The sequence below is a fragment of the Siniperca chuatsi genome, linkage group LG18 (assembly GCF_020085105.1).
Source record: "Siniperca chuatsi isolate FFG_IHB_CAS linkage group LG18, ASM2008510v1, whole genome shotgun sequence".
Lineage (NCBI taxonomy): Eukaryota > Metazoa > Chordata > Actinopteri > Centrarchiformes > Sinipercidae > Siniperca > Siniperca chuatsi.
In genome coordinates, this window is record NC_058059.1 from 25,360,165 (window position 1) to 25,385,000 (window position 24,836).

The 24,836-nt window shown below is 40.2% G+C and overlaps 1 protein-coding gene across 3 annotated transcripts in view; it reads right to left on the reverse strand.

The window, feature by feature from the left end:
* LOC122865907 (thyrotropin receptor-like) overlaps positions 1-24,836 on the reverse strand; it is a 31,654-nt gene continuing 6,818 nt past the window's right edge. For 2 of the 3 annotated variants that reach the window (XM_044174926.1, XM_044174925.1), the window contains 9 exons: positions 17,163-17,237; positions 13,810-13,884; positions 13,568-13,642; positions 13,386-13,463; positions 8,053-8,121; positions 7,649-7,726; positions 7,250-7,438; positions 5,556-6,645; positions 1-5,479 (listed from right to left, as the gene is read on the reverse strand). In XM_044174926.1, coding sequence (XP_044030861.1) covers positions 5,198-5,479; positions 5,556-6,645; positions 7,250-7,438; positions 7,649-7,726; positions 8,053-8,121; positions 13,386-13,463; positions 13,568-13,642; positions 13,810-13,884; positions 17,163-17,237 — 2,011 coding nt within the window. In that variant the 3' untranslated portion in view covers positions 1-5,197. Of the gene's footprint in view, positions 6,646-7,249; positions 7,439-7,648; positions 7,727-8,052; positions 8,122-13,385; positions 13,464-13,567; positions 13,643-13,809; positions 13,885-17,162; positions 17,238-24,836 lie in introns of all 3 variants that reach the window. The other variant, XM_044174927.1, reaches the window with a different exon arrangement.

Genomic DNA, 24,836 nt, shown 5'->3' on the forward strand with positions numbered 1-24,836 from the left:
CGTGTGTGTATGTGTGTACAAAAGTTTCAACATGGTATTAATATAATAGGCAAGCAACCTTCATTTAAATTATTAATTCTTACATAGTGTTAATAGCTTCAAGGTTTGGACTGTTTGGGAAAAATAAGCATTGTGAAGGAGTCACTTTGAGCTCTGGGTGATCGTGGCGGCATTTCTAACTATTTTCATATTTCATACAAATTAAATAATCAATTGATGAATAGAGAAGATAATCAGTAGATCGATCCGTAGTGAAGGCAATCATTAGCTGCAGTTAGATACAAAAGTTCAGAATAAGCCAACTACAACAGTAAAATCCTGCTTTTATATTAATGGAGAATAATGGTAATCAACTTATATAAAATGTAACATATGTATAGCAGGTACTGGGGGATATCCTTTTGCTTTGAATGCTTTCTTTTTTAAATTTTTGTGCATTATGATTTTATTGTGTGCATTCTGATTTTACTGTGTACTGTTGCATAGGTGGCATCTTCATAACAGTGTGTTTTGCTCGTATTGGTGTGTTTTTGCTGTGTGGTATCGATGCCTTTGTTGAGCAGAACATTTGAGTACTTTGTTTATCGTTGTATATAGCACCAGAGATTTAGTGGAGCGCATTGCTTCAGTGTGTAGTAACCACGAAAAGAGATTGATTATGGTTTGGAAATTTAAAGTGAAGCTGAGAGGAAAACAAAGAGCTGTGTGCAGTCATCTAAATACCTCAGGAGTTGAAAGTTACAGGATTATAAATAAATCCATTTACATCATTTAAATAAAACTATTTTGTATTTATGAAATTTGACTGTTGCAATTATAGCATTTAAATAAAACTATTTGGAATTTTACAGCATTTCAATAAAACTACTTCGCATTTATGAAATGCATTTACAGGATTATCATAGATCAAGATTACAAGTAAGAATATTTAAGAAGAATTAAACCTGCATATAGATAAAAATTGGAAGAGCGTTAAAATAATTGATAAAAGAAACCAGAATCTGATAATAATAATATTAAGTAAAAAAGTTAAAGTGCAAGAGGTCATCGTTTTTAATCTAAAGTTTTTTTTAATTCAAGGAATAATGTCAACTTCAAGAACAATGCTGTGTGGCGGATATCTGCTCCCTGAAGCAAAAATAAAGGGGAAAAAAAACAAGTGGTAACAGCAGGTGAGAGCGGGTGGGCAGATGGAGAGCAGGTGGGTAACAGCAGGTGAGTAGCAGGTGTGTCAGTTCTGGATTGGAGGTTCCTCGGAGGCCACACACACACACACACACAGACATATACACACAGACAAACACAAGAGGAGATCCAACAGGGGACAAACAAACAGAGAATTAGGAATGGTACAGCTGTACCATGACAGACATCAATAACAACCATTGCTAACCCATAGGTAATAATATTACCTGAGACTCAGCAACAAGTGGTGATCACCAAAGAAAACAATAAGCTAATGGATAAAATGCTAAAGTCCCTCCACAGTTATGACATAACATTGATGTAAATTTGATTATCACAACTCAATCTATTGAAATGATATTACATGCATTATGATAAATCCTAAATGGACTTTACATGTATAGCCTTTTGAGTCTCCCGACTACTTAAAGCGCTTCACACCACATATCACATTCACCCAATTCACAGGGTGGCAGGTACCAACTACTCATCAGTTGAAAGAAACTAACCAAGCATTCACACACACTCACACACTGAAGGCACAGCCCTCAGGAACAATTTGGGGTTCAATGTTTTGCCCAAGATGATAAGCCGTTTAGTCTGTTTGTCTCTTACAGACAGAATTACGCCATTGGTGTTTTGACGCAAACCACAGGAGTGGGAATGAAAAAGGAAAAAAAATTGATTGCCTATTACTGCTTTGTTAACTGCAGGGGTTGCCTCCCTGTTATCGGGGCTTGGTTGCAGCTCATGTGACGTATGAAAAGTAATACTGTAAACTTTTGCACATTCCCATGTAAATATTTTGCACATTGCACAAACTGTAAAATAAATAACATATTGCACATGTTCTTTATTTTCTTACATTTTTTTATATTCTTTGATAGCTTATTGTCAGTTTTATATTTTATATTTGTGATTCTTGACCTGCAGTACTTACTTTATCTTTCTTTATATTTCTACTTTGTTTATTATTTTGTACTAAAATACCAAAGCACATTTCTTGCATGTGTAAATCTACTTGGCAATAAAGCTGAGTCTGATTCTGAAAAGGCACCTGCCATAACGATGGGTTATGATGGTTGGCCTGCGTTCCAAATTGCATACTTTTTTCTTTCCACTTGTAGTACATACTGCATCAGCCCTTAAAAGTGCATACTTTTGCATGCAGTATGCATACAACTGGGACATACTACTTCGTCATAACATTGCGCCTTGAACTTTGACCCTCTTGCTCATACATCCGTCGCAGGCTTCATTACTTAATGTTAGCTTAACTTCATTTTATTTGTAGTGTAACGTAGGCCTGCTTGCCAATTCTGTTGTGTAACCATATACATTTCTGCAAAAATGTATATGTGTATATAATCAGACCATTGCAGTCCTAATATGTAGTGTCTTTGTATCTTAAATTGTAAATAAACGATGTATAAAATGAAGTGTGGCTGCTCTAACACCACCCTAACAGCACCCTAACAGTGTTGGCAGGATTGAGAATAGTTATGAAATATAAAACAGTTGTACAAATACTAAGACTAATATTTTAGGAACAAAGGGGTTAAGTCATTAATACAATCCTTTAAAACCAGATAATTTGGCTTCGTCACATGTAATGGAAGACTATCTGATGTTAGTCATTGTGCTGTTAATGTCCAAACAACAAACAAAACAATCTATGCAAATTAAAAGGTATGTCAGAAATGAGTCCATCGTCAATTGGGTTACTACGTATGTACATTATGGGAAAGATCGGTTTACAGGGCTAGAATTGATTTTAGGAAGATAGAGGAAGCCCTAGTAAAAATAATAGTAGCAGCTCTAACATGCATCATTATAATGGGAGTTATCTTTTGCTGTTGTATTCCAATATTCCTATCTTTTGTTAACTCCAAAATCAACTCCCAGATGATGAAGTCACTCCATCAGAGACCTGAGGGAGATGGAGACTTTTCTGATCTTTTTCAAATGCCAGAATGGGCCCTCGATAAGCCTCACGGTGATGACTCAGATTCTAGTAGCACGGACAAGGGCTGTGACGATAAGGATAATGAACACAATTATTCCCAAAAACTGTGGACACTTTGAGATATTTTGCGCACCAGGATCAGATCCCACAAGAGACTAACAATTACAACCAAAAGATTACCACTGAAAACAAGGACTCACTGTTGGAAAAACCCTTGTTGTTTCATACTTTCCAGAAGGAGCCCAACTTCAAAGTGAAGGTAATACCTAAAATAATGATGATAATGTTTTTGAAGGATCTTAAGGAAGAGACTGATGGACATTTTTTTCATGTTACTCATATTTTTGTATCTTGTTTCATTTTATTCATAATGATCCATTTGATTGCAATAGCTTCATTTGCAAAGTTATTACATGATATTGCTTTAGCTTACACCATGAAGGATATTGTGGTATACTGTGATAGTACTTTGTAACGGGATCAAATGTTTCATTACTCATATTACTCATATCATGAAGTTTGAGTAATGAGTGAGACTCAAATGGGAGGACATGTGGAGGTTTCATGTATAGCCTATAGTCATATTTTCATAATCATATCATAATCTCACTTTCTAATACCTTTGTTTTAAATGCTATGCTCTACTTTTACTGTGCTTATAATGAACTGTGTTTCATTTAGGGAAAACAAGTTACATAAGCTAATGATGACTTGTGTAACACAGAATGGTTGGATTGGATAGACCTTCCTGCCACAAGAGATTCACACTGAGAATACCTGAACCTCATCACATAAATGACAGAGATGTTTACAAAGATGAATGTTTAATGTGAAAGCATCAAGGATTCTCCTACACAAATGATCAGTAACCTCGATAATGCTAGTCATACAGGGATATTAAAAACCAGGTAATGTTCTGTATGATTAATACCAGGATAAGACATAATAGGGACTAGTGTGTATGTAAATATACTAATTTACAGATGTTGATGACATGATACAGAAAAGAAGTTGAGTGAAGCTGTATGTAGCACATTTAAAATAATAAAGTATTATAAAATTACTATAAATTATATAGTATATAATATATATAATTACTATAACTGCTGTCATACCCTCCTCCTGGCTGCATCTCACTGCCTCACTGATCTCTCTCCGAGAACTCTGTGTCTTTTGCTTCTTTGATTTCTTGATGCAATGAATCATACAAATGGAGATAACTGCACAATTTCAGAAAGTCTCTCATGGTGTTGCACTCGGTTGTACACACAGAAAGTGCCCCCACTTACCTTCACACCTCCACACACTTGACCAAACACTACGTAAAGCGCGTGTGATTGTGGGAGTGCTTGTTGGAAAAGTAAAAAAAATATTTTTTAAAAATCCCAATGCCTCAGTGCAGTGATGTTGACGCTGTGCTGTAGGAGATGCCGTCCTTCAGATGAGACATTAAACCGAGGTCCTGACTCACTGTAGTCATTAAAGATCCCATGGTACTTATTGCAAATAGGAGGGGGTTCCCCATTGTCCTGGCAAAATTCCCATCCTGGCTCTCTCCATCTGGCCACCTAATCATCCCCTATTGTAATTGGCTCTATGTTGCCCTCCCTCTCCACCTCAAGCTGATGTGTGGTGAGTGTTCTGGCGCAAAATGGCTGCCATGGATCATCCAGGTGGGTGCTACACATTGGTAGTGGTTAAGGTGAGTTTACTCTGTAGTGCTTTGAGTATCACGATAAAGCGCTATATGAATCCATTTTTAAAATATAAATCCATTATTATTATTATTATTTCCACTCGTTCCCCTACAGCTGAAGCCTAAACTTTTGCTGTCATTACCTGCAGATTAACATTTGGATTATTATTTTAGAATGGCAAACAACCGCCTCTATTAGAGGTATCCATATATACTGATGCAAGAAATTAATTGATCAAGAATTCTCAGAGGTCATGAGTGTAATGGTTAGGTTCTGTGAATTGGTATTTACAAGGACATTTATATATAAGTACAATTATTGCTTTTTAAGTCTACTACAAGAAAAATTATTAATCAAATTTCAAAAGTAATTTTGGGGCGTCTTGTAGCCTGGTGATTCCCATACTTGAACGTTTTTGGATGTGGGGGCTGGACTGTGGAGCAGACATTGTTTCTTTATATATGTGGGGAGTAATACTGACAAGTTGGCTTCGATAAAGATGTGCTTGACGCTGGCACAGCCCCATCCGGCTCAGCAACATCAGGATGTCTCTGTGAAATGCTTTTGTCAGGATAGCATAAAAAAATGGGTGTGCACAAGAGTTGAGAGGATAGAAAAGCACCAGCAGCACCTGTGGAGAAAAACATAGATAAGCCTTTATTCTAAACAGAAAAAAATGTGGATTAAAGATCAAGAGAAAGTCACACCTTGGAATCTGTGACAGTCATCAATGGTTGGTGGAGAGCTGCAGACAAGCCAAAGAAGCAAATGGGAGCCAGACACAGAAAGTTGGTGAATATGAGAATAGCCATGCGTTTGGCCATGCTGGTATCACATCTGCTGGACTGGTGCCGGGGATTGTGCACCATACAGTAGATGTGGAGGTAACATAAACATACCACCATAAAAGCAATGACATTAGCCATCAGGACAGAGACCACATAGACCTGAGCAGCAGTTGTCTCAGTGTCCATGGGTAAGCAGATGCTCACTTTCTGGTAACTGCTCACACCAACCACTGGCAGCAGTGCTAGGATCATACACAGCAACCAGCCGACAAGCATCAGCACAGCTGCATGGCGTAACCTAATTTTTCTGTCTGGCCTCATTGCGTAGAAGATGGCATGCCAGCGCTGAAAACTGATTAAAGTTAATGTGTACACAGATAGCTTGCTGGCAAACACTGATAATGTCCCTGCTAGATTGCAGCCACTTCCTGTTTGCCAGGCAATAGCATAATGGTAATAATGGGCACGTGTGTAGAGGTCGACAGATGCAATGAGCAGTAAGTACATCCCCATACAAAAGTCTGCAAATGCCAGGTGACCAATGAGGAAACGGGTAACTGACAACCTCTGTCGGCTGGTCAGCAGGATGAACATAACCAGGAGGTTGGCTGAAATGGCTAACAGACTGACCACCCAGACCAACACCCTCAGGAAGCCTTGACTCATCACATCTTCACAGGGGTTCAGTGCATCAGGCAGGGGGGTGCACAAGAGTCCATGATTATCTGTGTGAAGTTCATTACATAGTGCAAAGTCAAAACCTTCATTGAGATGCTCTGTAGGTAACTCCACATAAAACAAACCCTCATTTTGAGACTGTTCAGTTGGGCAAATGGGGCTGTTGTAGTAATGATTGTGATTTGTGCTGCCAGCAGTTGGTAGACCAAAGCTGTCTTTTAGATGTTGGTAGATTTTATGTCCTAGATACCTCTGAGAGAGAGCTGCAGAGGATTCCTGCAGCTTTCCCAAAGCAGTCCGGGTCAGGTTGCAAATAACTGCCTCAGAGTGTCTTGAACACAGATAATAAGAATCATTAATCAGAGAATGAAATACAACATTATAGATGCATGCAAATGTTGAACAAAGTGCACACACATAAAAAAGCATACTGTCGATTACTTGTAGTCACTTTGTTAATGATATGTCAGTCCTCAGACCTTCATCAGACAAAAATATAGACAGCAACCACACCATATACTCATAAAAAAATCTAAAGTAGTATATAGAAATAACACCTGCAGCAATTCTTTGGCAAACAAATTAAGGTCAATGAGCTCTTCTAATTGTTAACAAGCATAGTACATTTGCAAATCTCAAAAGATTCAATTCAATTTTATTTATATGGCACTACAAGAGATCAACACTGCACATGATTTTTTTTCCCCACAGTAACATGTTTAAATCTAAAATCATTAAAATGCTGAAAAAACTAACTTTGTTTTCAATTATTTGAAATCATTCACACACAGAGACTGGCCCAGCTTTTGTGAGTACCCCAATACACACACTATACTGTGGGCCTGAGGGTAATTTGGTATGTAAATGACAAATACATGAGGAAAAGAAACCACAGTGGGAAAAATGTTCACAACACTTTCAATTCTCTTACTTACCCTCTCCATCTTTTCAACATTTTGAGACCACAGCAATGGCTTGGGAAGGTCAATTCAGCACTCTGTAAATGAAAAAAGGCTCGAAAGGGGGGCAGTGCTTTGAGGGCCCAAGTGTTTTTAGCTTGGAGCTTTTCAATGGTCTCCATACCTATTGAAGGCAAAGAGCTAACTTTGGTTTCTGAAAGGTCTCTGGAAAGACAGACAAAGAGTTAATATTAATTCATTTCGACACAAAGCTGAAGCTGTTCTTGTATCCAACCTCAGCATGTGCTGCAGTTGCAAAATAAAGATTTGATGTGAGAATATTATTTGATGTAAGAAAAATTTGATGTAATGTTATTTTCTCAAGAAGAACACTAATTTCTTGTCTAGCAAATTCTATACATTTCAGTCACTCACAAGTGAGTTGGGCCGCGAATCACACCATAAAATGCTAATTCATCTATACGCTCCAAATCCACATTCCTGTGAAGATACCTGAAGAATGGAAAACAAATGAGGAGCAAAGTAATGTGGACAAAGTTAATCTGTTTTTTTATTGGTCATAATCTGCCTCTACTTAATATACACAAAATCCCATATAACTTTATTACTTTATCAAAACATTTGAATAATGCAATAGTAATTCAACCTGCCAGCCAACCAGGCTGTTAAAGCTCACACATTAATACATTAATAAACACATTAATAAAGAGACCAAATAAAAACACAGAAGTTGTATGTAATTAAAATATTTGTGAGTTCCATCCTGTTTTATCATGTTGAGCTTTTTTGTTTCACTGCAATAAATCAAAATGACATACACTTCCTCCAGGCTGCTCCCATTGAAGGCATAGCGCTGGATTTCTTTCACACCATTGCTATTCAGCATGCTAAAAAAGGAAAAATCCTGTGAACGTTCAATTCACTACATTTTTACATTTTTCAATTAGTTCCATATATATACTTGTGAAATTGTGGAACACGTGCTTTGTGTAGTTAAAACAAACAATTACCATAATGTCTCCTAATGTTCTAACTTTACAGTACTAAAGAGACATACTTCAGAGTATTGTGTCCTGTTGTAAATATTTTCCTCATAATTAAAAAAGTGAATGCTAGAGTTTAGTCACATGACAAAACAACCAGATGTTGTTTTTACTGTAGCTGGTGATTTTAATCAAACAGATCTCAGAACTATTATACCTAAATTCAACCAGCATGTCCACATCCCCACCAGGGGAACAAATACCCTGAACCATGTGTGCACAAACATTTCTGGCAGCTACAAAGCCGTCCCTCGCCCCCACTTTGGTCAATCAGACCATATTTCCCTGCTTCTCCTGCTACTTACTTACACACCGCTCATAAAAAGGGTCAAACCATCGGTAAAAACAGTTAAAGTGTGGAAAGATGAAGCTACAGCAGCTCTACAGGACTGTTTTGAGTGCACAGACTGTCTCATGTTCAGAGATGCCGCCACCCAGAAGAACCACATCAACCTTGAAGAATACAGCATCAGTGACATCATACTGTCAGCAAATGTGCTGATGATGCAGCGATCACAAAGACACTAAAATCATTCCCCAACCAGAAAGCCTGGATGAATGTGCAATGATGAGGGCTCTACTCAGAGCCAAAAATGCTGCTTTTCGGTCAGGAGACAAGGAAGCTTACAACACTGCCAGAGCAAGACTGAAAGCTGATTGTTGATTTTAGGAAAAAGGAGGCAAAGACACACTCCCGTATTTACATCAGTGGAGCTGTGGAGCAGGTGAATAGTTTTAGGTTCCTGGGAATCACCTGACATAGTCCTTTCACATCTCCACCCTCGTCAAGAAAGCTCAGAAACGGCTGTATTTCTTAAGGAAACTTATGAAGGTTAAATTCCTGTGCCAAGTTCTTATTAACGTTTACAGAGGAGCAATAGAAAGCATCCTGACTGAAAACATCACAAACTGGCATGGGACCAAAGGGCTCTGCAGCAGGTGATTAAAACCACTCAGAAAGGTACCAACCTACCGAGCATCAGTGATATCGGTGAGGTGAGGTGCCTGCGCAGAGCCCAGAGGACAATACCCACCCCAGCCTACCCTGTTCACCCCTGTCTGGCAAGAGATATAGAGGTATATCAGCTAGTATATCAGATTTATGAGTAACAATAACTCCCAGCAACTCCAGCCAAACTTGTGTTCGACAATGTTACGTTTGACAAACTCACTTTGAAATGAATTAGATCGGCTGGAGACGAAGTTTCAACCAACTCATGGAGTTTTAGTGTTAGCATTAGCTTACGCTAAGCTAAGCTACAGCAGATAAGATCTGCTATTTCAGCCAACAAAATACATGCTTGCCAGCTAGAAATGAGAAGCTGCTTTTACTGCATTTACTTCTGTGTGATAATCAAAGGATCCATTATTTCACAAATTAAATTGGATAAATTTTTCATCTGAATATGTGCAATGCTGACACCTTGACAGATGTAGCAACAGTCCTTTCCTATCAGCCTTAAACTGGGCCAGCGTGGCTTCTATCCCGGCTCTTTCCTCTCTTCCTGATGATCACATCACCCGATGAATGTGGGTTTTCTGTGCACTGCATCCAAACCCTGGCTAATTTTCCGATGATTCATGTATTTCAATAAATTTGTGATTCAGCAATAAAGCCGTAGAAAAGAAAATAAAGTAAAAATAACAGATAAAAAAACAAGAATGTAGCTAGTGGAGCATCAGCCATTCACAACCGTTGCCATAATCAAAATCTCCTATTTCAGTCGATTTGAACAATTTTAGTTTAGCTTTACAAAAAAATCCAATCAGACATCATTCAATGATGTTTCAGCAACAAAGAAGAAAAAAATAACAGGTTAAACCAAAAAATGTAGCGAACTTCAAAGGAGCCGGTAGGCTGCTGCATCTACATGCGCAGCCGTTGCCATAGCACACAACAAAAACAATGTTTAGAAAGAGATACGATTTGTGGTACATCAGATGTTCAACAGGGTTTAACAGGGATTGTTTTGTGCCCCCCAGGGGGGCTGGGGGGCTCTTGCTGAAGTCCACTGTCATCTCCACAGTTTTGACAGTGTTCAGCCCATGTTGTTGTGACTGCACCAGCTGTTCAATCACCTGTCTGTATGCAGACTCATCACCGTCCTCACATGAGGTCGATGACTCTTGTGTCACCTGCAAACTTAAGGAGTTTGGAAGGACAAGAGCAGGAGGGAGAGCATACATCCCTGGGGTGCGCCAATGTTGACTGTCTGGGTGATGGATGTGATTTTACCCACCTCACATGCAGTCACACATGCCTTTAATTCCAGCTTTGCCTCATTGGGCCATCTGCTCATAGTCTTGACCACATGCTTTCATTTCTGCCTGTAAGTTGCAAAATATGCTGTTTATATTTTGGCAGTTCATGGCTAAGGTATGGTTTATTAAAATCCCAAGTATAACGAGAAGGGAGTGTGGATGTTTATGCTCCATGGAACACCGACCAGAATAAAGGAGGAAAAGTCTCACTGTGAGTAAAACAATTTTGTTGAAGTTGATGAAAAGAGTCTAAGTGAGGAGTGCATATTTTTGATGTGTCATACACCAACCTTCATTTATCTAGAAGCAGATGCCGCCTTCCCTTGTTTTCCCTGATAACCCACTGCACTGTGAATTTGGAAGCCCGGCAGACGAAGCGTACAGTCCGGATGGATTAACCAAGCCAGGTATCAGTGAAGCCGAGGGCAACATATCTTATGTTTGCTCTGGTGAGGAGCAGCAGTTTCCCAATTTTGTTGGGACACAAATTTGCCTGATGTATTGATGGAAGCGGTGATCAAAATCCCCACTGTCGCAATTTAACCACTGCTCTAGTGCCCTTCGTCTCCTGCAAGTCCCATAGAGAACCGCTTCTTCTCCAGCTAAAATCTTTTAAAAAGTTTCAATCAGCTTTGCTCCCAACCCAAAGTTGGCAGTCCACCTATTTTGGGCAGAGTACAATGACCTCCGACGTGGAGTTGCTGAACCCCAGAAAAGAAAAAAAAACATCACCTTCTTCACTCCTTGAGATCAGAGATCAGAACAGAATAGGTGACAAGGCACAGTCTTGGCAGAGTCCAACACCAACCAAGAAGGCTCTTGACTTAGGACAAGGAATACAGACACAGTGCTCAGTCTGATTTTACAACTGCCACATGACTCATAGTAACAGCCTTATATTAACGCAACATCATCATCAATCATAAGCCTTCTCAAAGTCCACAGAGCCTTAATGGGCAAACTTGACCCTCCAGTATTCTTGCAAGATTAAGGAGCACTTTTTCATGACCAAGAGTGAGTCTGTATTGCTCCTCTGATATTTTGTTAATAAGAGCACATCTTCTGGTTCACTTTTTAGCCATGCTGGTGGCATGGCTCCAGGGATGGCAATGTCAGTCTGTGTCGGTCTGTTGGCCAGTCAGTCCAGCACTTTGGTCCAGGCTGAAATCTCTGTACTATCCAAACAATAGGATGGATTGCCATGAGATTTTGTACACACATTCAGGCCCCCAAATGATGAATCCTACTAACTGTGATGATCTCCCTGACTTTTCCTGTAGCACCACCAGAAGGTCAAAGTTCTCACCTGTAAAGTATCTCAACATCTACTTGATGGATATGTACAGACATTCATGGTTCCTAGGCAATGTATCTTAATTTTGGTGATACCCTGAATTTTCCTCTAGTGCCACCATGAGGTTGATATTTGTGGTTATGGGTGAAATGTCTTAAAAACTATTTGATGGATTGCCATGAAATTTGGTGCAAACATTCATCTCACCCACAGAATAAACTGTAATAAATTTGGTGATCCCTTCACTTTTCATTTAATGCCATCATCAGGTCAAAATTTTAATTTGTTCAATACTTTGGTTTATAATCAAATACCTGCAAAAATAATGACATTTTAGAATATCTTTGTGTTTAGTACTAATTAACAAATGTTAGCATGCTAACATGCTAAACTAAGATGATGAACATGGTAAACATTATACCTGTTAAACATCAGCATGTTGGCGCTGTCATTGTTAGCATATTGCCATGCTAGCATTAGCATTTAGCTTTAAAGTACTGCTGTAAAAAACAGCCTCACAGAGCGCATGGCTGTAGATTCATAATCTTGTTTAAAAATAGGAACCACAAACGATGTGTTTGACAAAATAATCTTAATTCAAGGTCCACTTAACTAGTTTTCGACCACATCTCATGGTCTTAATCAGCAATCAGTGTTTGCTCAGATGCCATGGAGAGGCCTCAGTTGTTATCACGTGACTTAAGTATGATAGGTGATTCGGGGAGATGGTAATCCCTGTCTTTGTTCAAAGAAACAACCCGGACCCTGGACAAGAGACTGAATGAACACTGGAAACAGACATCAGCTGTCTGCGAACACCAGACCAAAACCATTCACAGCATTGATTGAGAAGGGGTCACAGATCATCAACCAGGAGACAGTGGAAAGATTCCTGCGCCACAGACCATCTTTGAACAGAGACAGGGTTTACCATCTCCTCCTCATGTACAACTACCTATTAGTATGTGACCGAATTTTTATACTAAGGTCACATGATGAAAACTGAACCTGAAGGTTGCAAGATGCTGTAACTAATGGCCCTTGTCTTGAGATTCTTTGGTCACATTTTTGGTCACTTAGCTTCTGCAGAAATATAATTGTACAGGCATGAGATTGGGGCCAATGCCCACATAATTTTCTTTCTTTCTTTTGTTTTTGCAAATTTGAACTTTAGTCTACATCGTTTTCATTCTTTATTATTTCATACTTTATTATTTGTCACAGCAAACTTTTAAATAGCTAATTCTGGTCTGACAGTGCCTTGACTAAAAGTATGTGCTGTTATCCTATCTGACATGGCTAAAGCTAAAATGCAAAACAAGGGGAAAAAATGAAAATCAGAACTAGATTTTACCCAGGTATGATTTGAAATTGACATAACTTAACATTGGTTTCAAATTTTACAAAGTAATAGTAAATGCAATCATTTTACTAGAGATCAAATCATTCTGGTGTAAAGCTGTAAGAGAAATTGAGCAAAAAACCTAAAACCACCAATTGTCATTTCAGTGTCTGTGACATTTGAGCCATTGTTCAACTAAAGCCTACTTACATGGTCAGAGCATTCACAGATATTCCAGTGAAAGAATTAGCAGGTATAACTTGTATGAAGACATTCTCCACTATCTCCCTGTCAAAAAGGTATGAACATGAAATATTTTAGACCACTTAAAAAGTCATACATTTTAGCAAAAATAAAGGCATTGCAATTAGGTATATTTGAATTCTACATACAAAATAAAATCCTCTTGGCTGGACTGAATATATTGTAGACCAGGAAAGGAGATGAGGCCTGTGTTGGTGATCCCACTGTATTGAAACAAAACTCAATCAGCAACCAGTTAATGCTTGACAGGGAACAGCATTGCATCAGATATGTCAGCTACTATTTATAGAACTTTTACATTGTTTTCTTGTGAAATGTGATATGCTATGATACACTAAGACTATAAATAAGCAAATGAAAATTTACTTACAGGTACTTTAAATTAGGCAGATCCTTAAATGCCTCTTGGTCAATGTATGACAGTGTTTTGATACCAGTTAGTTGTCTATTGGACACACACACACACACACACATACTTTAATATCTCATAATACTGACTCAGTAATTCACAATTTTGACTTAATGTGAGTATTTCTGTTTTTATCATGCATTTTTGTCTTTACCTTGCAGAAAATGTTTACAATTGTTTAACTGACTGTAGTTTGGCCACTACATATAATGTTCCAACCAGTTATCTGTACTGTAAAATGTCCAACTTTTTGTACATGTGTTGAGCAGTATATGGGAGCTACAAGGGCTTTTCACTGATATGAGACTTCTACATTTCTCAATACTGAGTTCACTTTTTCAAAGCTCTTCACACAGTCAGCACAACAGAAGTCAATGTGGACTAAACCATGGATCACTTTTCATTGCTTTGATACAAAATGCAAAATTCATGAACTGTTTTCTCACTGAAACTCAATCACCACCAAAACTCTGTGTATTTACAGTCCATTTTGCATGTTTACATACTATTGTAAAAACTGTTAAAGATGACCTCTATGAAAATCTTGTTCCAGGTGAGGAAAGGAAGTTAAAATGTTTTCTAATTGTATGTCACCTTTCCTTCCACCTTACTCTACATTACTCAACCCCATAGAGGAAATATTTTCCTCATGGAGGTAGAAAGTTTATGACCACCAGCCACATGATCAGATTTCCCTCTTGGATGCACTGAATCCTGGATGTCTGGACATATCTGCAGAAGATTGCCAGGGATGAATCAGGCATGTAAAAAGATTTTTTTCCAGGTGTATTGCAAGAGAGGATGACGATGAGAAATTGACATCACACCTAAAATGCAGAAGACAGGGTATCCTATACAAGTATGTATAGTGAACATGTATAGTTTTGCATTACTGGAATTACTCTATGCAAAAATGACAAAAGAAATTATTATTATTAATTATTATTATTATTAAGTGTTTTACTACTGGAGTAATATGTCAGTAAACTGGATATGTTCTACAGTAATTTACCCAGCAAAGCTTTTGCAATAAAAATTAACATATGGGTTTTTCTTCTTAAACACAGTGAAGTCCCTTGACACACAATAGACTACATCCAGTTTTTTCAAAAGACACAAAGATGCATGCATATAAATTACATCACCATAGTGTAATACTAACAAAAAAGTACTTTGGACTAATCTTTTTCTAGTAGTAAAAGGAAAACATTTTTGAAATGAAAATAAAAACCTAACTTTGGTCTGACATTTTTTTGGAGGTTATCAACATGGACACCAAAGGTCAACTTGTCATCAAGCCAGATGCCAAGGCTTTATTGTTGTTAAACGTCAGAAGGATGATCAGTGATTACAGTTTTTCATGAGTGGTTACACACTAATAATAAATAATCAGGCCAGCCAGTATAATTATACACACACATTTATTAAAGATAATAAAGAAAAAACACACAATATGAAGACTAACTCTAAATACACTAAACTACAGAACAAAGGCATGTGTATACGTGTGTTTTTGCATTTTTGCTTCAACATGGCTGCTTGGATGTAAAATGGTATCAAGCAAAAGAATGGGTGGATATTTCTTAGTTCTGCCTCTGTATGTCTCGTGTGCATGAGCACATGTTACATTACCATCTGTCGGGAGGGAAAGAGAGGTTGCTTTGGGCGTTGCTGCTCCGTTAGCTGGCGGTCCATTGTCATCGCCAGGCAGGGAGAATGGTGGTTCCGTTGAAGAAGAGTCTTTTGCTGTGCAGTGTCCTTCTGTAGAGATTGGATGAAGCCGGTCGCTCGTCTTTGTTGTCTTCACAGAGTTAACAGCTTGGTGTTAACTTGCTTCGTGCTACTTAATGTTAGCTGGCAGGCTTTGCGCAGCCGTTGGTGCTAAACTTTATTGCAGAGATCTAACAGGCCTTCGCAGCGCTGCTGTAGATCCGGAGAGTTCGGGTCTGATGTGTGTTTCTGCTCTGAGCAGATTCCATGGCAGTGGGAGGAAAGAGACAGAACAAATCATCGCTGACCTTTTTATTGACCTGGTGACATCCGGGTCACAGGTCACACTGGCCAATGCTGCGTTCAATGGCTCTCAGGATTGTGGGACAAAAGATAATGCAGTCTCTTAACAAAAGTTCAGTTAACAATCACCCAAATGAATGAATTCATCTGTGGAGTCCCAACAACAATGAGCAGAGAGTATTTCAGACAAAATCCCTGCATAACATTGTTGGACTACGGCAATGCCCTGCCTGTCATGTACAGTGTACTAATACTGTAAACTTTTCCCATGTAAATATTTTGCACATTGCACATCCCTGTACAAACTATCATTTAAATTACAGTCATATTGTACATATTGTTGGCTGTGACAGGTATTTGTGTGTTCAGACGCCAAACCATGACGTCTTAAGGCGTAGAAAATCTACCCGACGTGTTAACGTGTCAATTTTTATTGCGTTAACACGTAGATATATAGCATGTTAACATGTAGAATTTGGTCGTGTTAACATGCTATATTTCATTTTAATGTAGTCCTAACAAGAAATATCTAAGACCTTACTTGTGCAAATGGTCTTCCATATATCAAGTGTAGCCCACACAACTTAAATTTCATGCAGATCAGATGATGTTTGTTACATGTGGCTTGCTTCCTGTAAGACTCTTTGAGGCTGATCAGTTGAAACGTTGCTGAGTTATTCCCACTTCCTGTTTGGCATGGCATCACTCACTGCCATGGCAACCATGTTTGACATATCAACAGATGTTGCTATCGAGTGTAGACCACACAGTGTAAATTTCATGTAGATCAGATGATGTTTGTCACACATGGCTTGCTTCCTGTTGCCAGTAGTGCTTCCTTTAGGTGGCGCTATGACTATGACTCAATGCTGACATGTAGATGTTCTCAGGCTGGGACTCTTATCAAACATGTGAAATTTTGGCCAGATCGGACAATGTACACTCAAGTTACAACAACTTCCTGTTTCATGGCAAATAATGAGCCACCATGGCTACGGCTTTTGATGAAAACTCACAAGCTTGTGACTATTAAGTATCATCAAGGTTAACCATTCCAGGTTTCATTAAAAACTGATTTTTTTTTCTCTATATATTAAAATGTGTTCTGTAAGTAGGTTGACCCAGTGAGTGATATGAGAAAGTGCTTTAGACTTCCAGTATTAGCGATAGTTAGAGAAATGAGCCCCTACTCTGAATAAATTCTACCTATCTGCACAGGTTTGAAAAAGTGAACTCAGTATAGTGTGTCACCAACTGTATAAAACTGTAATCACAATCAAGTTGGCTCAAAGGTTACATACATGTGGGTTATCCTGGACAGGTTGTGGAAAGAATGCCTCTCAAGATATCTTAAAGTATCATCATCAGAGATGGATCTGAAAAAACACACAAACAAAATACAACAAAAATACAATCTAGAGAATAACACTATACTTGGATTTGAGGTGGTTTGCACTCACTGGGCGACATGCAAGAACAATGAACAGATTTGTGGATTTAAGAGCTTTTTTCTCATATTCTCCTAGACATGAATGGAATTCATGAATGATCCAGGCCTGCCGTATGAGTCCAAAACAGAGTCTGTCTTACTCCACAGTTTGACAAAATTCATTCAGATTAAGGCATTATCATTCTTATGAGTTCAAAATAGTTTGCCAATTTACTGAGCGGTATGACACCAGACTTTCCTTTTTAGATTTTAGTGGCATGAGAATTTGGGCATTTTGGGTGTGGATTACGCTAATAATCAAATCTTATGATGCACAGTTATTCACGAACAGGTGGTATTCATAAAGTTGAAAGGAGCAATTTTTGACAAGTTTGTGTGCAGTTGTGTAGCTGAATCAGACTCAAACAATTGTATGAGTGTCACTGAAAAAAGTAAGAGAGGTTTAGATAAGAATACAAAAATGTTCTTGCATGAGGCCCATTGTGGTTTTCAGTAAATAGTGAATAAAGAAAACCACTCCTGTACATTGTTACACTGGAATAATGAATAGTTTGATATTATTTGTGAATAGTTACCAAGAAATCCAGTTTATATACAAATATATCAGGTTTAGTAACTAACTAACAGATGGAACTACTGTATAATAAAAATGTTCTTAATTGATGTTCTACTGCAAACAGTCCCTAACTGTACAGTGGAAGCGGCTCTTTGACACAAATGCAGCCGTGCATGCTGGGAGTTTGTTTACAACCTGTCTGATCATCTGACTGCTTGTGTTTGTTGGACTTATTTTAGATATACCGCAAAATAGCACAATCCATGCAATAAAGAAATTACCTTATTTTTGTTGTAATGGAATCATGGTTTATGCTAAATAAATAAATAAAATATACTCTTACAAAGACAATAGTGACACTAACTGTAATGCTACCTGCTCTTTGTGATTTTTATGGTCAATATATAATGAGTGACACTGTTACTATTGCCAGACAAATGATGTCAGTGTTCGGGTACACAAATTGATCCTCAGATGTGTATGAAGTGTTTTGGTTGCATTAGTGCATTTTGGATGTGAGATGAACCATTGTGCTGAGCTGCATGTTGGTAAAGAGAACTGTGTGAAGAGTTTTGAAAAAGTGAACTCGTATGGTTCAGTAACAATTGCCTCTCCCAACCGAGGGCCCCTCGGCTGCCAGCTGACAGGGAACCAGTTTCCAGCCAACTCCCAGCCATTGAGAGTCCCCCCCCCCCTCATGTTTCCTGACAGGGTATGTCTAGATTCCACTGTAAACATGGGTGTTTACATTGTTTTCTGACAGGGTGTCACCATGAGATGGCTCTTCCTTCACAAAAACTCATTCACACATATACAAATGTTTGATGACCCACAGTACACTGCAGAGTCATGTTTCTGTGTTTAGGCCATAGTTTGTAGTATGTTTCCCAGATATACAGTAGTTTCTGGAACTTCAACGATGTTTACTGCCCCCATCCTGTTCTTAATAGTTATAATATTCACATATTTTAACAGCATAAGCCTTGATTTTTACCCTCACATTTCCATTTCCTTAATGACTTTGAAGTTCAGTGCATCATTTTAGACACCCAAAATTAACAATATTATTATAATCATCACTGTTATATCCAACTACCAGTATTTATTTATTGAGTGAAGATCAAAATTTTTGTTGTATTCATTTTTATTGTATTAACAACAGTTGTGAATATTATTATGTTTGGGGATTTAGATTTTAGAAGGTAATGTTTTGATGTGCTGTTGAAGTCAGGTGACAAGAAAGACAGCAAGAAAGTTCCTCTTACAAATGAGGTCTGGGTCGAGAGATTGATCAAACCCAGGACTATCACCTACGAAACTGCTGTTCAATTCCTGTGTAATGCCAATTGTTAACATTGGCTTCTTTTTAACTTTATTTTAACTCAAACCATGATCTTCTCCTAAACATGACCAAGTAGTTTTGGTTCCTAAACCTAACCAAACTTCGTTCGTTTCACAGCGTTAACCACGTGAGCTCAGCAGCAGATATTTCATGTCACTGTATTGGGACACTAAACAATATTTTCATCACTACAAAATCTGCTGTTCTCTACCACCCCACCTCTCCTTCTGTGTTGTCTTGTAACAAGAACTGATTATCAGTGTATTCAGTGAAGCAGTGCTATTTCAAACCCTCAGCTAACCTTGATTTGGTGGTGGATTACACCTGCAGCAGTTCCTAATTGGGGTGTCACTATTAAGATCTTTTCAACAACAACAATAATTTTAACCTTACTGTGCTCCCCTTTGGCAGAATGGATTAAGCATGTGTCCCATAACCACATGATGTGGGGTTCAACTTCACCACTATACTTTAAAAAAAAAAAAAAGTTTTCCAAACTTGAGTTGTTTCAGATCCCACATGCAGTAACACATGGTAGATTGGATGTTTGATTACACATGCAGCAGTGTCCCCCCTCTCTCAAAACCTCTCTCTCTCTCTCAAAATGTAACACGCCGCCCACCATTGAGTCTGGTTCTGCCCGAGGTTTCTGCCTGTTAAAAGGAAGTTTTTTCTTGCCACTGTTGCCATGGTGGCTAGATGAGATGAACAAGAAATAAATAAGTTGGTGCATACAGCCAGAGTTCTAGCTAATCAAAAGGCACATACCAACCAATTGTTATCCCTCAAGCAAGAAGTAACTCAGGCTGAAAGCTCAACTGGATGAGGAAATCAAGAAAAGGACAGAAGAAGAGGAGGAAATCATGAAATGGACAGAAGAGGAGGAGGAACTCATCTTGGGCAGAGGTAGAGAAACTCAAAATGGCCATGACAGAACAGCAAACCGATCGGCCAAAGAGGATCTAGCAGAAAGGCTCTCAACAGCTGAGATTCTCTTACAGAGAGCAACAAACGGGTTCTAAGACAAGAATAGTTGCATCACAGCTCAAGAGATCTATTTGCAGGAAGCAAGAAACAAGGTAGTCGATCTGAGCTAGGAACTCAGGTCCACTGAAAGCCAACTCCACGACCTCCAACAGGAGCACGAAAGCAACAAGGAGGAGTGAAGAGAGAACTGAAGCAATCTTGCAAGATGAACTTGAAATTCCCAAAGCCTCAGTACCAGGTGAAAGCATCACCATCCAGTCAGGCAGCATCCCATGGCCAGGGAAAAGGGCTTGATGCCAAAACTGAAGGCCCCCCCCCCATTGCAACGTGCCACCAAGTTGGTACCAAGAGAGTCTTCGGTATGTATACTTAATTAGGGTAACCTCCAGCCTTGAAGTCCGCAACTTCCTGGATCGTCAACCAGGAAATGTCAAGAATCGAATCTCAAAACGAACCAGAGATGAAAGAAGACTTAAACTTTAAAGAAGGGGACCATCCACCCATGACAACCAGAGGTCACAATGAGGATTGGAGACCTATGCACCCTATCCACGACTATGCGTTTCTGACCCATGAACATTCCAGTCACCACACTGATCGGTGGGAAAATCCATTCTACTCCGACAAGCCAAGGCCAAAGCCTCAACAGAACACTTGTTGGGTGTCCAAAGGTTATTGATCGCCAGCCGCCGCTACAGGCTCATCGAGCCCCCCAAGTTTGAGACAAAAACAACCTCAACACTTCAAAGGCTAAAAGAGTTGTTATGACCCAAACGTGACTGTCCAACCCGTCTGTCAGAAAAGGAACTCCTACAGATGCTGAAAGATGTCTTGGAGCATGACTCCCCAAACAAACCCAAAGAGTATATTAAGAAGAAACCCTTATGATTATATGAAAGGGCAGAGGACGAAGAGCACTCCCTGGTAAACCACCCGATTTCTGCAATGAACCAACCCCAGCAGTCTCCAGTCTCCAGACCCTGCTGTACTGAGACAAGCTGCTGCCTGTCTGCCAAAAAAGCCGTCAAGGAAGCTGAGGTACCCGAAGGAACAATCCTGGTTGTCCATCAGCAGGCCCGTAGATGACTGTACCCTCCAAGTTCCAGTCCATACCCCGATGCCTCAACTTCTAGGTGACATCAAAGAAAGGGGAGTAGCAAGGCTAATTCTACCTGACAACCAAACAACTTCAAGCTTACTCACCTTTGGGCACACGGAAACACAGTCCCCTGTCCTGAACACCAACCTCCAGGTCATGGAACTCCAAGAGGACATAGAGCTACAAGAACTATGCCACAAGCCTGGGAAACAGCAGATCATACAGCCTTCCTGTGCAGCTTCGAACCAGCACCTGAGGAAGGAGATCCTACCAGCCTAAGATAAACAGTGGCATAAAGCTACAGGAGGTAACCATGAAAGATGCAGTGTTGGCCATGTGGGTGGAAAAGTCTGCCATTAGCCAAGAGGCGTTCAACACCCTACAGTAAGCCAACCCTGGAATACCATATGTCCATAAATCAACAAGATTCCCTATGGGCACAGATCCTGAAACAACGATTTCAGCCAAGGGTATCTGCTCTATGGATCAAGCGATGGATGAGACACTACTTCCTGGTCATCCCACAACTCCCACATGGAATGTACATTGGAGCAGACCTATTAGTCAGACTGGCTGCACAAATAGACACCATCCACAATGTTATCTGGGCAGCACCGGCAGGACAGGAGATACTACTTGAGACGGACCTCAAGAACTAGTGCTCAGGTCAGACCATCCCAGAGGCCTGTGCAATGGTTAATGAACAGGAAGTTGTCCTCCCAGAATCACAGTACGCCTCGTCATGAAGCCAGGAAAAAACCTGAAGGCTTGGCATACTTCCAACTTTCCCAGCATTCAGCCGAACTGGGCTAAACACTAGAAGCTATATCGTCCTGGAAGTCACCTCCTGAGTCGTGCACCTTCTGTTCAACAACTGCATGGCGGCCAACATGGTCATCCCAAAAATGACACACCTTGGATGGCTAATCAGCCACAATTTCCATGATTTTGAACTTACGCTACCAGTAATAAGACCAATCAATCCAGCTCTGTTACAACCCAACTCAACAGAAACACACTCTTCACAGCCCTGTCACAAGCATTGCCATCATTCTTATGGTGTCAGAAACCAAAGAGACCACGTGTAGAGTTGAGATCACAGGGGACATCTAATGGTACACGCCATTACAACAGACAAACCAGCCTGATCCGTACGCGTCAGAATATGGCTCTCCAGAAGAACCCTATGCTGGATTTGAGGCTCAGATCCAACAGATCTTGAAGGGATGCCCTGGAAAATGATTCAGACTGCCAAAATCTGTGACAAGTCCTCTACAAATACAAAGACTCATTTGCCAAAGATTCACTGGATTGTAGACTCACTAACATCCACACGGTACGACTCAACATGTGGCTCAGAGCACCGTCCACGTACGACAGTATAAAATTCCCATAGCATTGTATGAGTCATTCCAAGAAATCATCAACTTGACACCTACTCAGCCGCCATCTGGCGTTTTCTCAAACCAAATGGAAAATGGCAACCCACCATAAACTATAGGAAACTCAACCAACAGGTTCCGCTGTCTCTGTGGTCAGGGGTGCCAAGTTCTTCTCCGCGCTTGATGTGGCATCTAGATTCAGGACCATCCCAGTTCACCCAGATGACTAATCTTTGCAAACAAACAATACCCCTTCACCAGGAGTCCCACTGGATATGCCAACTCCCCATTGGAGTTCAACATATTCCTGAACAAGGCTGCCAGAGCAAAAGGCAATCTCATTTATGTCAATGACATTCTGATGAGCAGCATGACCCTTGAGGCTCAGTTTGAAGAGACACACTACGTCTTGGGCTAATTGACAGCAGTCGGTGTCAAGATAGCCCTCCATAAAGGACAATGGTGCAGAACCAAAGTCAACTATGTTGGCATCCTCATTGGACCAGAAGGCACTGACCCTCACTCTAACTGCATTCAGGTCATCCAGAACATCAAAGCACCCGCAAATGTCTCAGAACTGCAGTTTCCTCAGGGTGTGCAACAACTCACGACAGTTCATCGAAAACTACTCAAAAAGGAAGTCCCATTCCAATGGTGAGTGGAACAAGAAGAGGCAATGCAGCAACTGAAATGGCGCCTAATTTGGGCCTATCCAAACCCAGACAAAGAATTCCATCTGGAAGCAGGTTTCTCAGGCCACTGCCTAAGTGCTGGACTATTCCAGAAATATGACCAAGATAAGGGAGTGCATGCCTACACCAGCAAAACCATCCTTCCCTGTAGAGTGCAAATACTCAGACTGCGAAAAAGCACTGATATGCACTGTTTGGGCCATCAAGCACTTCTCCATGTACAGAACCACAAACTGCCGTTGGGCACTGGCCTAGCCAACTGCCAACTGTAAGTGAACCAACCAGCATCAGAAAATCACCACTATTTTGAGGAAAACATTTGCTAAGGCATGGGCACTGCCTATGTGGACCGATGCTCATATAACCATCAAGGCGTCCTCAAAATGGGCGTAGGTATTGTGTGGCTCAATGACAACCCATATCTGCCCCAAAAGGTCAACTTGGGATCGCAGTATGTGAAGATAGTAGCAATGCTCATCACTCTCCAGACAGCTGTCAAACACTGCATTGAGAACGTGTTCATCTGCACTGACTCCAACTACCTGCCAACTCCCATGCTGGTAACCTAATGGTTTAAGACATCAAGCAACAAGCTGGTCAAATATCCAAATATATATATCCAAACATTTCATGACACTTGTCACGCTGAAAAGGTCAGGGGTCACTCTCGGGATCCAAGGCCTGACAAATACTATAAATGGACTCACTGGCCAAAACAGGAGCCCTACACAGTGGGAATTTCAACCCACCAAACCCACCCTGGCTTTCCACATGGTCACCCACAGCCGGGCAGGCACACGTGCTGTCCTTCCTGCATCTGACCTACTGTCTCCAAAATTTACTGCCTCAGATAATGTGGCTCTCCAGAAAAGCCATACTTCCATTCAGAAAATCGCACTACAGACCCACCCACAAATGCTATCTCAGATGCTGACCTTGGACTGCCAACTGCATGAACTTCAGCACTTGTTATGCCTCCTGGACAACATACTCTATGCCCCTGATGACCACACGTCACCACTGCTCGTGGTCTCTCAGAGCCAAAGGGGGGTGATGCTAATGTATGTCCATGACACACCATGTGCTGGCCACCATGGCACCAAGGCTACCTACGAAGCCCTCAGCCAAGTAGCATACTGGCAGGACATGGCAGAATATGTCATGGGATGCCTGGTCTGCTGTCAGCTTCAATCAGCAAATCTGAACCACAGGACCCCATGGTTAGACCTGCAAAATAATTGGGTTGGACCCCTACCTCAATCATCACATGCAAGCAAGAAATTCCTCACCATGGTGTGCGAAATCACCAAATGGGTAGAATGCCTGCCAGCACCAAATGATCAAACCACGGCATACCTACTCATGAACCATGTCTTCTCAAGATTTGGCCTGCCGATGAAAGTCAACTCATACTCATACCTCATGCGAGGTACGCAATTTACAGCACAGGTCATGCAAGAAGGCTGG